This window comes from Penicillium soppii (genome assembly GCF_028829465.1).
Source record: "Penicillium soppii strain IBT 18220 chromosome Unknown utg000010l, whole genome shotgun sequence".
NCBI lineage: Eukaryota > Fungi > Ascomycota > Eurotiomycetes > Eurotiales > Aspergillaceae > Penicillium > Penicillium soppii.
The window spans coordinates 2415757-2432283 of record NW_026643240.1 but is presented as its reverse complement, the minus strand read 5'-3'; the positions used below and the strand labels follow the sequence as shown (position 1 = coordinate 2432283).

At 45.4% G+C, this 16527-nt stretch overlaps 6 protein-coding genes across 6 annotated transcripts; 3 read left to right on the top strand and 3 right to left on the bottom strand.

Moving 5' to 3' along the window:
- Positions 1-3451: 3451 nt before the first annotated feature.
- On the top strand, positions 3452-4453 carry N7529_011577 (uncharacterized protein; the record flags this gene model as incomplete). The annotated part of the gene is made up of 1 exon (XM_057247103.1): positions 3452-4453. The coding sequence occupies one exon, from the start codon at positions 3452-3454 to the stop codon at positions 4451-4453; it is 1002 nt and encodes a 333-aa protein (XP_057092452.1).
- Positions 4454-5269: 816 nt separating this feature from the next.
- N7529_011576 (RTA1 domain-containing protein) lies at positions 5270-6264 on the top strand (the record flags this gene model as incomplete). Its single annotated transcript, XM_057247102.1, has 3 exons — positions 5270-5441; positions 5508-5750; positions 5807-6264. 3 exons carry the CDS (start codon positions 5270-5272, stop codon positions 6262-6264), a joined length of 873 nt encoding a protein of 290 aa, XP_057092451.1.
- A 1921-nt stretch (positions 6265-8185) lies between these two features.
- N7529_011575 (UPF0619 GPI-anchored membrane protein) lies at positions 8186-8777 on the bottom strand (the record flags this gene model as incomplete). The annotated part of the gene is made up of 4 exons (XM_057247101.1): positions 8186-8282; positions 8343-8522; positions 8597-8675; positions 8726-8777. 4 exons carry the CDS (start codon positions 8775-8777, stop codon positions 8186-8188), a joined length of 408 nt encoding a protein of 135 aa, XP_057092450.1.
- Positions 8778-11134: 2357 nt separating this feature from the next.
- Positions 11135-12316, top strand: N7529_011574 (tellurite-resistance/dicarboxylate transporter family protein; the record flags this gene model as incomplete). The annotated part of the gene is made up of 1 exon (XM_057247100.1): positions 11135-12316. One exon carries the CDS (start codon positions 11135-11137, stop codon positions 12314-12316), a length of 1182 nt encoding a protein of 393 aa, XP_057092449.1.
- A 171-nt stretch (positions 12317-12487) lies between these two features.
- Positions 12488-14183, bottom strand: N7529_011573 (uncharacterized protein; the record flags this gene model as incomplete). The annotated part of the gene is made up of 2 exons (XM_057247099.1): positions 12488-12684; positions 12749-14183. 2 exons carry the CDS (start codon positions 14181-14183, stop codon positions 12488-12490), a joined length of 1632 nt encoding a protein of 543 aa, XP_057092448.1.
- Positions 14184-15146: 963 nt separating this feature from the next.
- Positions 15147-16107, bottom strand: N7529_011572 (uncharacterized protein; the record flags this gene model as incomplete). Its single annotated transcript, XM_057247098.1, has 3 exons — positions 15147-15360; positions 15426-15845; positions 15974-16107. 3 exons carry the CDS (start codon positions 16105-16107, stop codon positions 15147-15149), a joined length of 768 nt encoding a protein of 255 aa, XP_057092447.1.
- Between the last annotated feature and the right edge of the window lie 420 nt (positions 16108-16527).

Here is a 16527-nt window from a genome sequence, read left to right as displayed (position 1 = left end):
AATATTTTATGATCAATTATGGCAAAACAAGGGTGTGAACAATGTTTTGTATTTTGCCTTGTATAAGGACACGATTTGAATTCCCACAGCAGTTGTGTTCCCAATCGTATTCAACTTCATTGAACTAGATTATCTATCGCCAGATTATCTATCGTCCCATCGGGATGAAGACATCTTTTTTCTTCCCCTTCGCTATTGGCCTTCACCCTAAGTAGCTTTGAGTCAGATCAGTTCATGGTCCAAAAGCGTGGCATTAACCCGAAGTTTGCCACTATCGCTCATGATCGCCGAGATGCTACATAGGACTAGCAACTTCACTATAGGAGGAGGAAGTGGTAATGAAAGTTGACAAGATGATTGGGAAACCAACCATTTAAATACCCGCGTAAAATCATCAGCACATGAGGCGGACCGTTTTATTCGTGGTAAAACTAAACGTTGAATCATGGGTCGGTCGCACTTATATGGGCCTAGGCGAGTAATGAGATGTATTTCAGCTTTTGTGCCGGCCTGAAAGAAGGCTCCAGTTGAAAAGATATCCTCTGCTATAGACCTTCCGTGTTTACCTTCCAGAAGGGTTTAATAGACAATTGTACAGAAACAAAGGAGATGTTGGAAAATTTTTCTGCTTCGGAGCAACTAAACGTCGTCTGAGAAACGATGTGGGAAAACCATTGTTAGGATGTCTTGATCGGTGTAGCCAAGTCCTTATATTTTAAAATCGACGGTCGCTAAATCGAGAGATGATGACATGCCAAACCTTGACTCAGGGTGCATTGAATGCTTGCTATGGAGGATCATGGTGGAAAACGACCGTATTCGCTTTAGTATCCACATTCATATTTGTAAAGCGTTTCGAATTCGAACGCGAATACGGCTGAGATAAGTCTGACACATCGGCATAGTCTAGAGAAACTAAGGGTGGATTACAGGGTGACCAAGAAATACTTGTCGATTTGATCCACCGCCTTTCCCCTTTGTTACATACCGCCTTTCTCATCAACCAGGGTGCAATATGCGGAGCTTACCCGCGATAAACGTCTACATTGCCGTGTATTACGAGATGAAGGCCATACCTACCAATATATTGCCTCCCGAATAGGCTGTTCCGAACGCTAAGCTCGATATGCCTGCGATACGATACGCACAACGCCTCAGAAAAAAAAGTGTGGCCGGCGACCAAAGCTTACCCCTGAGCGCCTAGATGAGGTGATCTCCTGGATCCAGGCGTCCTTTACGCATCGCAGTATGAAGATCTATAATATATGTGCGTATCTTGGCCTCGGGGTTAGTGGAGAGACACTTCGCCTATCCTTGAAATCTCGGGGGATGATTGCACATCCTGCTACGCAAAAGCCTCCGATCCTTGATATACATCGTTCGAAACGACTCGCATGGGCTCGGGCCCGTCAGAATTGGACAGTAGATGATTGGAGAAGAGTTATCTTTAGTGACGAGGCCTTATTTCGATCTGGATGGCATCGAATGCCTTTTATCTGGCGGTTTCGTTTATGAAAAGTATCACGAAACTGCAGTTATTGGACAAACGAGTCAACGTCGAGGGATTATGGCCTGGGCATGTTTTGCTGGCGCTATAAAGGGACCACTTGTTATTTGGGACCCTGAACGGGGCACTCTTAATTCAAATACCTTTATTGAACATATTGTGCCTAAGATTGATCAATTTAATTGCGATCTATGGGAGAACTATCAGATTGATGCTCTTCTTATGCAAGATAGAGCACCTTGTCATTGGTCTTATCAGACCACCGAGGAGCTATATGGCCTTGATATCTCTGGGACTGACCACCCACCTATTTCACCTGATCTCAATCCACAAGAAGACCTTTGGAACTGGCTTAAAGATTACGTATCTTCTAGATGCGTATCGCACGATATAGGCTATCGTGGGCTTGCTCCAATAATATAGGAAGGATTGGAAGCTCTGCCTACAGATGTGCTAGATGGGCTAGTGAATTCAATGCCACACCGTGTTCAGGAGGTTATTGAAAAAGATGGGAGGGCAACGCAGTATTAAAAACGAAGTATTAAACATCTTAATACAATGATTATTCATATAAAGCTGGCAGAATAAATAGTGGAGACTGACAAGTATTTCTTGGTCACCCTGTAGTGGCACTCATTCGGTCAGGTCTGGTTTCAGTCCTAGTTCTAGTATTTCTTACATAGCCATTAAACTCCTTCTGAAGAAAGTGGCAAATCCTACACTGTTGAAACTTGGATTTGTCCTCTTGCAGTATTTGTCGTGATATGAGGTTGGAGCAGAGCAGGAACAAAGCCGCACCCTCGGAATTAATTCTCGATGTGGCTATACGGAGAAGCAAGTTGATTCGAAATCAATTTGGAGCTCATGCTGTATATAGCCTCTCGAAAGTTCTCTCTGAAAGTTCCCTCTGGAATGGAACAATCAATCAAATTCCTCTGAATTACAACAGTATTTCCTCTTTTATTTCCCTGGTTTTGAACCACCTTATGGTCTTCAAAGTAACAAATATCTAAGTAGTTCCCCGCAGGCTTGCCGCAATTTAAAACGCTAGGCAGATTGCATCCAGGTCTGTAGAACGATTGCGCACCAGAATTGCCAGCAGGCTTGTAGACCGGAATTGGTGACCAGTTGCAGTCTACGTCTTTGGTTGCTCTGGACCGCCCGACAAGGAGGGTCTGATGGACCGAGTCCTGGCCAGTGGGAGTGATTCCCTCACGCAAGGTCCATCGCCAGACTATACTTAGTTATCTACCTACCGACATAGGCTGCAACTTTGCGCAAATGTTGTCAACCATGGTGGATATTCTCGTTTACCCGCAGTGATCTCACACATCCGGAAAATGGACGAAGACATGGTAGTTTTGGCAGCTTCCGACGCAGCAGACAATCAACGGGTTGTTAGAAGACATCGCGCCCGACACACCAAGTCCCGCAATGGTTGCTATCCTTGCAAATTTCGAAGGATCAAGGTACACCTCCGAAGTCCTAGCTCTGCTGGGCCCCGTTTAGCGACCAAATGCTAATATCCCCAAGTGCGACGAGCTTCAACCCGCTTGTGGCACATGTTCTTCCAGAGGCGAACCCTGCTCCTACCCTCCCCCACGCGTTACTTTGAGGAAACCTCCCAGATCAAGAGCGGCTTCGGTTAAAGATGACGGGCCTTTCTTACCAGAGTCTCTCGGTCCGTCTACCGAGGGTTTAGTATTCGGTCGCATCCAACCATTAGCAATAAATGCAACAACACGGGCGACCGTCTCGAACCAACACCGGCATGGAGATCTAGAGATGAATGATTTGAGACTCGTTCAGTTCTATCATTTATACACTGCAAAACAAATGACCTTGCACCAGAGGCGATCCAATGTCTGGCAGCGGATCATCCCCGAATTAGCAAACGAAAGCCGATATCTGATGCATCTGCTCCTAGCTTTAGGGGGTATACACATGATCAAACAGAAGGCTGATGCATGTGGGACTGTGGGTCTTGCAGACTCAGACACGGTGGACTTGGCGATTATTATGGAACATCATCAAAGAGGGCTGGAAAGCTTCAGAGAAGACGTGGCTTGTATCTCTCCCTCCAATGCTGAAGCTGTTTTCACAGGGTCAATACTTGTGGTTGCATTTGCATTTGCATTCCTCAGGGTTCAGGACCTCGAGCCACTTACTAGGCCTGTCGAAGAGACGAGCGGCGCTATGGCAGATCTTTCTTCCACAAATAACATCCCACGCCTCAACTGGTTATACCTTAACCGAGGTGTAACCTCTGTGATAGGTGATCAATGGGAGGTTTTGAAAACTGGCCGGCTTAGGCAGATATTGTCATTACAACATAGCAATGATTCTTGGGTGGCTTTGACATCCGATGCACCGTCTCGGCTTTCTCATTGTCCACCCCGCCTATTGAAATTTGCAGAAGGTGCTCGTCAAGCAATTGCCTCTATCAAGGCTTTGTTGAATATGGTTGAACCCACTCAGGATGACTTATCTAGCTGCTCGGGCACACCAACATCTCAACCTTCACCCTCCACCACTTTAGATTGGGACATGGATGCGCACTTTGAGACAATACGCATCTTAGAATCTGTTTACTCGCGTATTCTATCTGTATTGCAGTGCGCGGCAACCGATATTCCCTTTGATAAGGAGATCCAGGTGGATTTTGAAGAGGCAGCGGTTTTGTCCTGGCCGTGTTTGCTCCCTAGTGCTTTCATTGCGTCCCTTGAGCGAAGCAACCGTAACAGCCTTCATGGACGCTCGCTCGTTATTCTCGCTCATTTTTATTTGATAAATACTCTGGTCGATGTCTGGTATATGAGGGGCTCATTTGAACTCGAGATACTCAGAATCAACACGCTTGTTGGATCGTTGAATGAGAGCCAATTGTCAACGTTCATGTTGTGGCCCAACGAGGTCATGAGCTTGCCACTGACCTGTACATCTTAAGATCATATGTATAGGAACCAGAAGAACTTGATGACGTCGCCAACGCCTTTCGCTGCATGTACACAGACAGCACATACATGCAAATCCAACCTTTCAACTTAAATTGGCAGCAGTCAAAATTATATGAGCTTTCATACCTGGCTATGGACGAGATTTATTGGAGGTCGAAGTGGGTTTCTACAAAGTCATCCTAGCCAAGAACTCACTGATATAAGCGCAACAATCCATGCAATGACGGACTCTACATTCATAGTACGCATCGTCATTATTTTCACTGCCAATAGTCTGGAACGGAGATCGCCAAGGAAAACTAGCGTCTAGATCATGTTACAGGTTTGTAAGTTAAAGCACTCGCGACGGAATGTTGATTCTATGAACCAAAGGAAAAATTTCGGGCAATCTAAAGACGATGATGATCCAGGGGTCTCCAATTCACGGGCTAGCGGCAAACTCAAGAATTTAGTTTAGTAGTACCATTATATGAATAAATGAGAAAGGCCTTGCATTAGCCTGCAACCGAACCAGGGACGTGACCGGCAAACCCGAGAAAACGAATACGGGTGGGTCTGCCAATACAGATCATCTAGTACCACGGGTACAAGTGATAAAATATTGAGTTTTTTACCCTTTGCCCCAGATGTTTGTATGGTTCCTGGAGGGATTTTTGTCTTCATATACCGAGCCTTCCTCTCATGAATCAATTGACTTCTGTCGTTCACAAGTACGACGTTGAACAATTTTTCTTGTCCTTGATACGCCTCGAGGTTCTCTTAAACTATATCGAGTCTCTTGATTCAAGCCCAACGTCTATATAACATGAGTAACAACGAGAATGGAGGAGCGAGCTTTAAGCTCTACCGCTATACGCCCTCTCTCGTAGCTGCAGTCATCTTCATTGTTCTTTTTGTCCTTGCGACTTTCTATCATCTTTACCAAGTTGTTCGCACGCGATCCTGGTTCTTTACCGTCTTCGTCGTTGGGGGAGCCTGTAAGTTTTAAATGCCTGAGCACAATCTTCGCAATGAGCCCAAAGCATATCTGACATGTGCCGCAGTCCAAATTATAGGTTACATTTGCCGCGCACTGGCCCACGACAATACGGAAAATATCCCAATCTACTCAGTCGGCACAATCATGATTCTTCTTGCTCCTCCTCTATATGCCGCATCGATATATATGACTCTGGGTCGACTTATCGTGCTTCTAGACGCTGAGAAGTTGAGTTTGGTGCCAGTAAAATGGCTTACTGCGATTTTCGTCACAGGAGATGTAATCGCGTTTTTGATGCAAGCAGCAGGTAAACTATTCTTCCTTCCCAAGTACTGTTCTTTTTGAAACTGATGATGAACCAAGGCGGCGGCATCATGGCAAGCGGAACGATCAGCGCGATGACCACCGGTGAGCATATCACGATTGGCGGTCTTGCCGTACAATTGGTGTTTTTCACTGTGTTCATCGTAGCTTCGTCAATATTCCACTACCGTATTCGCAATAATCCCACTGAGAAGTCCGTCAGCCGATCGGGCACAACCACTTGGGAAGTCGTCATGACTGGACTGTATGTGGCTAGTATTCTGATTCTCATCCGATCAATTTTCCGCCTGATCGAATACGCTCAAGGCAACAATGGATATCTCATAAGTCACGAGGCTTTCATGTATGTCTTTGATTCAACGCTTATGTTCTTCGCCATGGTTACGATGAGCATTTTCCACCCATCCAAAGTCCTTTCTCGGCCATCGAAACGACAACGCTCTTCAAAGAGGTCTCGTTTAGAGCGCATGGAGCTGTCTTCATCGACAGAGGTTTAGAATATTCTTCAGCCTGCCTGGAAATAAACGGAGAATTATTGGCTTGAGGATTGAAATTGCGTGGTCTATATTCCGCGTAGGCTAGCAGGTAGTTCTCGTTATATTTCACATGGCTATCTACAAAAATCAGAGTCTTTTCTATAGAGCTAATTCAGGTAGAGGAAGTGTGTTCTGGAGCTAATTCATCTCAGATTTCCCCCGCCCTAATAAATCTGTACTGAGCCATTCCTCCTAAGAATTTGCGCACGGTGGTCGGGCGCCGATATCAACAACTCCTGCCTTACGAGTGCAGTCAAACTAGTAGGAATCACCTAGGTTCAGCATAATGATATTTATGTTACAAACTCTAGAAAAGAACTTTGCGGGTGTAGGAGAGCATGGATAAAAGACGAAATATTCAGGCTATGCGGCTAATAGATGATCAACACCTAGCACGAATTAGGTGATAAAGGTGAAGATCCAGGATGTGAAGTTTATATGCCTCAAAATTGAATGTCTGCCTACTTTCGTTTCTTAGAATTACTGTCTTAGGCAGTAAGATTGCGTGCCAATGCATTTATCCTCCACATACGACCATAGGGTGTGGAAAACAGGGCTTCCCGTCCGCTCAGCCGTACTTAAGCCACACGCCGGTGAGTTAGTAGTTGGGTGGGTGACCACCAGCGAATCCTCACTGTTGTATGTTTTTAATTTTTTTGTTCCAATTCTACTCCGAAATCTGGATTGTTTGACCGGGTAAGAATTTAGATTGTGAGGCGTTTGTTAAGTATGGATTGTGCTTTTTTGGGTAAAATAAGCAGTTCTTTGCCATATTAGCAGCCAAAAGAATAAATTTAAACTATCGCTTTTCTATTGCTTCCTTAAATAGTGTATTAATATGGTCGATGTAAGAGAGGAAAGCGTAGGTCACTTCCAGTATGACCGTGGTAGAGAGGTAGTGCAGTAGCAGATTTTACACAAAGATTTCACCATTTGAGTGAAGCCTGGCCATTGGTGTTCTAAACCATGCTCTATTTTATGGTCGTATATTTCAAATTCAAACTGTGAAAAGCCCAATCGTGTTACCACATCGGTAGCAACGAGATCATTACAAGTAGCAAACAAATTCGAGCAAGATAGATGAGTATTATATGAACTATTTACTAGAGCTTTCTATCTCTCAACAAAGCCAGCACTGGGATCGACAAAGCCGCTCTTCAATTTGCCGCAATTGAGATCTTGCTCGGTTGCTTTTTTTGTTGTTAATTTTGCTCGTGTCATGATTTTTCCTTCCGGTCTTTGTTTGCCTGGTATGCCGATATGCCCACTGTTTGATCAGGTCATGAACAGGCAGCCTGGTGGTGTATGTTTGTTCGCCATGGGAGAAGGTGCTTTCGACTGTTGCTATAATTAAACAAAGACTCACTGAGTGCCGAGATCCGATAGACCCTACTCCTTTACAATATGAAGCTTTTCATTGATTGTGTTTCTCCTATGAAAGAACAGTATCGTGAGCGAGTTTGGTAGCCGGTAAAAATCAATACATGCAGTGGACCTGATTTCTAGTATCCGAGTTTGCTCGCATATTACTTGGGCCTGATCATAGGTATGATAGCCTACTAGGTAGTAGGCTAGCGCGTTTGATGGGGTACGAAAAGTACGGTACGGTGTACTTCAAAAATGAAATTGATGAACAAGCGTACATTGATAAGAAAACATCAGTAGCCTTTGTTGAAAATAGCAACTGGTAAAATCCACCGCGACTCAATATGAAACCAGAACTGGCTTCATAAGGTCAAACCCCTCCCGTCAAGCAACATATGTCTTCGCTCAACTCCCCAAAACTTCTATGCCTGCCCTTCTTGATGCCTGCCTAAAGCGTGGCGTTCTATCTTTAGTGTCTTTTTTCAAATAGGCACCAGGACGTCCAATATCTTAGCCCCTAACAGCCTCCACCAGGCTTCGCAACCGTGAAGAATCCCCATTGGTCTTGAATTTGACCCTGACCAGCTGTCACAGCATTGATTTGGTATTTCATGCTATATTGACACAGTCATCAGCTATCATGTAAGCAATTGTGGGACTATAATATCGCGCACCCTTTGTTGTTTTGACTGAATTGTGTCGCAAGCTCGGCAGAGACTGCTGGGAGAGTGTAGGTTTCTAGAGACGTGGAAACGACTAGAGGTGGCGATTGGCCCACAGGATAGGTTTCGTTGACATCGGGCGATGCCCCTGAAAAGTTCCAGAGGACGAAGGAGATATTGGGAGGATCGTCACTATAGTCGAGCCAGTGTTATAATTTTGGCTTTGACTTGCTTGATGTTGAGATCTCCAGAGACGGACAACCTACCTGGAGCGGGTCCATTGGACAGTCAGCGGCTTGGTTATGTCGACACATAGATCTTGGGGCGGCTGCTTGAATTTCAGTGCTGCTTGATGTTAGCTTCAGTTCGTGCCATTTGGTCATCTCAAGATGTACCTGTGGTGGTAAGGGCCAATCCCGCAAACAGAAATGTAATACTAAGCCGCATATTGTTAGAAATTTCGCGCACCAACTTGTTTTGGTCTGCTAGATAGAGCATTGTGACGACGGAATACATTTTTCCTTTTATAGAGCCCGTAGTCGTCGTGACACGAAGCTCGTATACTCTATGCCTTTTGTAGGCCCCCTATGCTGACGGTATCTGACTATGAGGCCTACTCAACAATGCAACGTTATGGCATCGTAGTCTAAGGTCTCAAGACCGGGAACCTGGAATATTGGGATGCGACCAAATGATATTGGCGACTGGAGACTTGCACTTTTGCCATATCGTAGCCCAAAAAGGGCCTTGCGCACAGATGCACAAAGTCTGATTACGATGTTTCAACTTCTTGGACGCCCAGGGTTTCCGGTTTGTAGGTCTACTGTTTCGAGGTATAAAGCTAGCTGAATTGAGACATATCGTGAGTAGAAGCTATGGTGTCATGCTGGATGATGTGATATCAAAGCCTCTCCCCTAGAACCAAGCATCCTCCGCTAGTGTTACTTAGGTTCCCGAAACAAAGTTGATCAATATTTGGTGAGCATTAGGATTGCAATACTCACTACTTCCTTGATAACTGCTCTATAATAGAGCTACGCCATTTTTCATATTGATTGATATTGGACTCGAATATAGTTGAGCAAATAAAATTGAGCAAATTTAGAAACCTTGGACGGTCCCAAACTTCATTTGACTTTGCATCAGTCTAGGTCCAAGGTGTAGCGCCTGTTAGACTGAGTGAGAGGTCGAGAAGTAGCGCTTTTCTTTGTTGTATACGAGCCAGGTTACGACAATGTTGCACAAAAGGGGTCGCTCTCAACAAGGACTTTTGCACAGGATGTACTAGGGTTATCCTAGAAGATATCGTAAACAAGTGAGGTTAATGGAGAATAATTGAATTAGGTACATGATCAAATTAGTGAATTTGGAAGCAATTCAGATTTGAAATCTCGTAATCAATTCGTGTCCAAAGGATCGGCTTTCAGCAACCAATGGCGGAGGTGAATGTCATTGTTGGTACACGTCAGTAATAATGTTGGGGCCTGGGTGGGTTGACATGTTTCAGACAAATCTATCATTTATAGGTTCAATACAAGATGTAATAGTTTCAAGGCGTGCCCCCAAGGGTCCCTTGCACCCGAAGCTCAATGTATACTCTGAATCTTGGAGAGAGAGAGATAAGGAGGATAATTGTTGCGCCAGTCAAGGAAGCTGCCCACTGTGATAAATGCCGGTGCTTCTGCTACCTCATTGTGGTGCACTTTTATCCAACCCAAATTATGATCGGTGAGCTTCAATTTATCTTTACTCTTCACCTCTTTTAGTTCCACATCATTTAATTGAACGATGCACCATCATATATTTTCCTCTATTTCTTTAGCCACCGCACTTGTTTCATTTGATGAGGATGCGATACACGAAGCCACTTTCTCGTATGAGTCTGGCACAAAAAGTGATACAATCACCCTGGCTGGAATCAACTTCGTGTTCCTGATCCCCAGATTGCTATCCTTATGTCCTCGGTTCTACATCAGAAAACGTACGAGACCAACTATGAAGTGTCCAAAAGTGCAACATTGGAGTTGGATCCGTCAGGTACGATAGTTTTACTCCCGCTCCTTGGACTTTCAGTTGTTACTGACTTAGACAACCAGTGGAATGGGATATAGAAGCACGATGGGACAATATAAATAATAGTGGCCAAAACTAGTGTTCTCCAAAAATTCAGGCAAGACGCTTAGATGCCGAGGAAGTACTCGAGTTGAGAGGTAGCATTGTCAGGGCCGCTACAGGTCGCCGTGCGAGAAAGCTTAGCGCAAAGGCAACATATCCCAAAATATGAACGCCAGCTAGAAGAGTGGACTGGTGTGCAGATGTGGGGTCCGGCGTTTCGGCCACTCAAACTATTATCCAAAATCCCCCCGCGAGGGTTGGGAGCAAGCCGAGATACGAATGTCGAACTTGTCGTTCTCTCAATAATATTTTCAAACGACGTGCCTTATTTTATAGGTGATTCAATGGAAATTCCCATCTATTCGTTCTCTTGTTGCATGGAAAAGGTATGAACAATGACCTCACGCATAAAACAAGGTTCGGAGTACAAGCCTATCTAAGCTTCGTGCGTCCCGAGCTCGGACAGATCCCGAGCTCGGCATGCCGAAACACAATGAATTTTGAGCCTTGTGGGTCTCATCGCTGAATGATCGCGACTTAGTTCGACCAACAAAATCTATTGCCCTGAGATTTCGAAACTGGTTGTTGAGTGATCCACCATGTGGTCCACGCGATAATTTTTTGCATATACGGCGAAAATTCTTGCGATCCGTCGCGAGTATGCACCTCACAACCTCACTTTGGCCAAAATGATTCTCAATGATAGTATAACCCTCAAAGACAGAATATGTCTGATCAGATGGGGTTGGTACTCGATGTCAATGGCCACTGGAGGTATAGCTGTGTTACTTGCCCGGACGCCTCACCAATTCACTGGACTTGACATCATCGGCAAGATTATTTACGTTTTCAACCTTGCCTTCTTTCTCGCCATCACTTTATGCATGGCCATCCGTTTTCTTTCTCGGCAAACCGCACTCAAAGAATCATTCCGAGATGGCAATGAAAGTTATTACGCACCAACCTGCCTACTAGCGATCGCGACCATCATCCTCGGAGCAGAAGGCTATGGAACCGACTCTTGTGGCCCTTGGCTTCAGGTTGCCCTTCGGATTGTCTTCTGGATCTACGTCGCGTGCGCCACACTCTTGGCGATTTTTCACAACTGGTATCTGTACCACCTAGCTATGGCTAGCCAGCAACCTTTCCCAATCGCCCAGCTACTACCCTCTTTCCCAGCCATGCTTTCCGGTACGATCGCATCATCCATCGCGGCCAATCAACCACGAGACCAAGCACTTCCAATTCTCATCGGCGGCATTACATTACAAGGCTTCGGTTTCATCATGTCTGTTCTCATTTATGCCGAATATCAATACTTCCTCGCCAAGCACGGTCTTCCGGAACGTGCCAAACGCCCGCAAATGTTTATCGCTGTCGGACCATGGAGTTTCACTGCTCTTGCATTGATTGGAATGGCAAAGGAGGCTAAAGAAGTCTTCCCTTCACAGTATATCATCTCATTCGCAGATCCACATTCTGCTGGAAGCATTTCTGTCAGCACTGGTGATATCGCACTCGTAATTGCTTCATTTTTCGCTATCTTTGTTTGGACAATGGCTTTCTTCCATCTTTGCATCGCTGTTATTAGCGTTCTGGCCTCTACTAGAATGTGCGGAGGTGTGGGAGCCCCTCCAATGTCGGTTGTGTATTGGGGTATGGTGTTCCCCAACACAGGATTCATTATTGCTACAATCAGCATCGGACAGGTGTTGCAGTCCCCAGCTATCCTATGGGTGACGTCGGCTCTGACGGTATTGCAAGTGATAATGTGGTTGGGTGTGGGAGCTGCAACCATACTTGCAGTTGCGAGACGCCAAATGTTATGGCCGGAGGATGTCAAAAGAGGAGAGGAAGACGCGCTTTCATGACAAAAATTTCAAGCCGACTCAAAGGCAACGGGAACGGCGAGCCTCTAAGAACTAGGAAACATGTATGTTCTATTGTCGAGTTCGAACTAAAATATGAATGTAAACTATACCACTTGTACATAGAATCAAGAGATCATATTGCTCATCTCCCATAAATATCAAAAATAAAGATCAGTGAGCAGCAAGTCCATGACTTTCAACCAATTTCCAGTAGGATTTTGCAATAGATCGCCGAGCCGATTTTCCAATTTTAATCCATAGCAAACAACCACTCCATAACACCATTCCCAGCACCGCTATCAGAACGAAAGTATTCTGCAGCCCCATATTCGTAATCATGGGATTCACTGCGTATGCAAAAGCGAAACCTAGCGAAGTATTGTCAGCTCACTAAGAATGTATCAATTGTTCTGCAAAGGCATTGCGACCTACCAATGGTGTTACGAATGAGAATAACGGTCACAATCGATTCTCCCGCCAGCTCCTTTTGGCTGTCAATGATATATGTAATGGCCAGGCCAGATCCCATCGGTAGGGTGACGCAAATGAAGGCCATTCCGATGACAACTCCAATCCATGGAATGTGGTGGCTTGCTCCAACGCCATAGAGAAGGCATCCCAGAGGATGAGCTAGAAGGGGAATCAAAAACATCCAGAGTCGGTCTTCGGGCTCCTTGATGCCATGTCTTCGTCTGGCCAACCTGATTGCAAGAATATCGCTAAGCCAACCGCTAAAGTAACATCCAATCGACACTCCTATCACACTTGCGAAGTATGTAAGACCAATCTGCTCTGTGGTGAATTTGTAGGGGACACCGCCCAGAACTTCCGCTAAAGAACCTCCCAAAACATTGTACCAGGCGAGAATACTTCCCACGAGAAGACCGGAAAAGATGGTTGTGGGGAAGCATAGAAGTCGGAAGGAAAGAATGATTGATCGAAAGAAGTTGAATGGCTGAGAAGGATGTCTTAATCCCCACAGCTTCAGCTTCTGGGTGTATGTTTTGATTTGGTAGCCCTCTTCAGCAATGATAGGAGTGACAGCTGGACTCTCTGGCTCTTTGGATTGGGAGTCCATTTTGTGATCGGTATCACTCGAGGACTCCAGATTGCTATCATCTTTGGGACTTGAAAATATCGGTTCCTGAATATCGACTTGGCGGAAGAACATCGTCTCTTCAAAGCAGAACAACGTTGCAACTGTGAAGCAGAGACAGATGATAGCCAAGATGTATTGTATCCATCTCCAGCCAAACCTCTCAGCAACGAACCCACCAGCGATAGGCGACAGGAAAGCACCACACCACAAAGTCCAGTTGTAAATACCCATGTGGAAGCCTCGGTCATGTGCAAAATGGATATCCGCAATACAAAGCTCGATCAATGCTTCCTGGGGTGAAACAAAAACGCCAAGAAGAATTCTATTGGCGTACCATTCACCCACCGACTTTATATACGCAGACCAGATTTGCATCAGCGCTGAACCCAGCATGCCAACCAAGAAGACTGGCCGACGACCATAATCCTGCGCAAGGTTCTGTGTCAACAGGGTCCCCCAGCCCATGAAAAGATACATGATGCCGTTTCCTGTGCTCAGGTCTGCCACGGAAATTCCTGTGTCTTCCGAGATCAGGAGATAGGAGGATGACAAGCCACTGATGAGGGCGGCGGCGAAGAAGCACCAGCTCATTTGACAGGTGCTGCTCAATAGTTTGCGGTAGCGGGACCAGTTGAGCGGGTCATCTGGATGAGAGCTTGGAAGTGGAATCAACACAATATCTTGCTGCTCTCTATTGTATCTCAGGCGCAGGGTGTGGTCTACGTCGACCTGCTGGACCGTTCCAGGGATGGGAAGAAGATCGTCCATATTTGTTGTTAGGTGGAGGTGGTTTAGCTCTTCGGGACCCTGATTATATATCTTGCCGCAGTGCTTTGTTTTTATCGATGAAACACCGAAGTTCAGCTTAGAGAAACACGGTAAACTGGTGATTTGAACACTGTATTAAAGAAACCGGTGACGCTCAGGTGCTGCAGACAGGAGATATTTATTCTTCCTGCATACCCCAATATTTCTTCAGGAGATTTTAGCTTTGAACTTTGTGATTAGAACAACAGATGTATAAGCTTGAGTTTTAATAGATAGACAAAGAAAGCGACTCTTTCAATACACATGTCTTATCTGACTTCTCCAATTCTGTTATAAACTCAGCGTTTTTGATCACAGAGGCTCCACGAAATACCTTATCACACACGGCTGGAGAACCAAGATAATAATAAACGATTGGACCGACGGCGGCTTTTAGAATTGGAATTTAACAGGGGTGTTGATCACATTGGTGTGAATGAAAGCTGCCAAGCGATACCCCGCGACACATGGCCGATCCACTCCCTTTCCATTTCTTGTTATCACTGTCAATACGGGTCTAGTTGGTCGAATATCAAGTTAAATATTGAATTGGAGTCGTTTACAAGACCCGAGGTTTAACTGATAAGAGGCTGAGACAAAGTTGTCCAGTCGGATTCTCCGTTGTTTTCGGTTCGACTCCAACCCCAAGTTTTCCGGTACCTGACCCACAGCCAATGGCTAATCAGCATTTGTTGGGGGGCCTTTGGGGTCACTTCAGTTGGGGTATTTGGGAAATGTAGACAATGTGGAATAGGTATTACAGTATTCCAATGGGCTACGCCAGTTGGCTGATCGGTAAGGATTGAATCAAGGAGCTCAGAACAAATTCCAAAGCCGTTGACCCCAGCGGAACAAAACGCAAATGAATTATCAAAAATTTGCTCGATCCAATAATCGTCAATTAAGCTTCATTTCTTTATGTATCTATTCGGTGGGGAAGTAAACCCCGTTAAACTCGTCGACAGCTTCTCTTGTCACCTTCACCAACTCGAAGCACCCGGGAACGTCGGAATGACAACAAATCGAGATAGGATAATCCTTAACAGGCAGTTCACAGGTTGATCCGTCGATCGCAACAACAGTGCATGTTTCCATCTGCTGTGTTACGCGTCTTCGGACCTCCTCAAGATCCCAAGCCCTGCAAAAGTGAAAATAACATTAGACCACATGGATAAGACCAAGAAGATGGAATGAATGGCTTACTTCTTTTTGCGCTCAATCAGGAGAGAAGCATCAGCATTGTATTTGACATCCGCATAAAACTCCGCGACGAAATCGAGTCCTAAATCTCTGGCGGCCTGTTCCATACAAGTACCTGGAAGACCAAACACCTTGACACCCTTGGGAATGCCCTTAAATACGGCCATGGCAGTGTCATAGTCCCTGCAACACATACCATAGAGCATCCCATGGGGCTTGACGTGGTGAAGGAGGACTCCCTCTCGATCCAAGAACCCCTTAAGTGCTCCAACTTGATAAACAGTGATTGCAGTGAGCTCGTCAGTTGAAAGTATCATTTCTCGACGGCCAAATCCCTGGAGATCTGGCAGACCGGGGTGTGCTCCGACTTTTACGTTGTGTTGCTTGCAGCTGCGAACAGTTTCCATCATGATGAGGGGGTCACTGTCAGAGTGAAGATATGTGAGCCAAATGCCATCAATCCCTCAGTATCACTTTGCGTGACATTTCTGATGGCCAATCGATCGGCACCATTTTGAGAGTCAGATAGAGGGCAAAGGGAGAACACATACGAAGCGTGGAATCCACAAGCAATATTGGCATGGTCAATGAATGGAAGCAAGTCTTCATCTGAAGTGATTGTCCAGTTTCCAAACCCCTCTCCTAGATCAACGTTGATCAGGGCTTTGTGTATGATAGGTCCCATAATGGCGCCTTAAAATATTTCCCGATTGGTTTTGAGTGATAGTGGTAGTTGCGAGAGTCTGAAAAATATTCCAAGGGTCTCTCGTGTGAAAGTCCTTCGATATGGTAATGGGCTTCGTCAGATCGCTTGGAAATAGTTGAAAATTTAGCAAATAAGACAATGTAGATCAAGCCACCGGGAAAAGTTGAACGGCCGGATCTTGCACTGGTTATCATATTTATTTGCTTGACTGGTACTCAGTTAAAAGGTCCACCTTTTGGAGCCGAGCCGGCCAGGAACCTGCATTATCCGGAGGGTGAGGATCGCCGAGTCAATTACGAGAACTTCTATTCGCCACCACTTCAGGTGCCACCAGACGTCACACAAGGGTTGCTTGCGAAGAAACGAAGTGTTTCACCAAAAATGGGTAAAGGAAAGGTA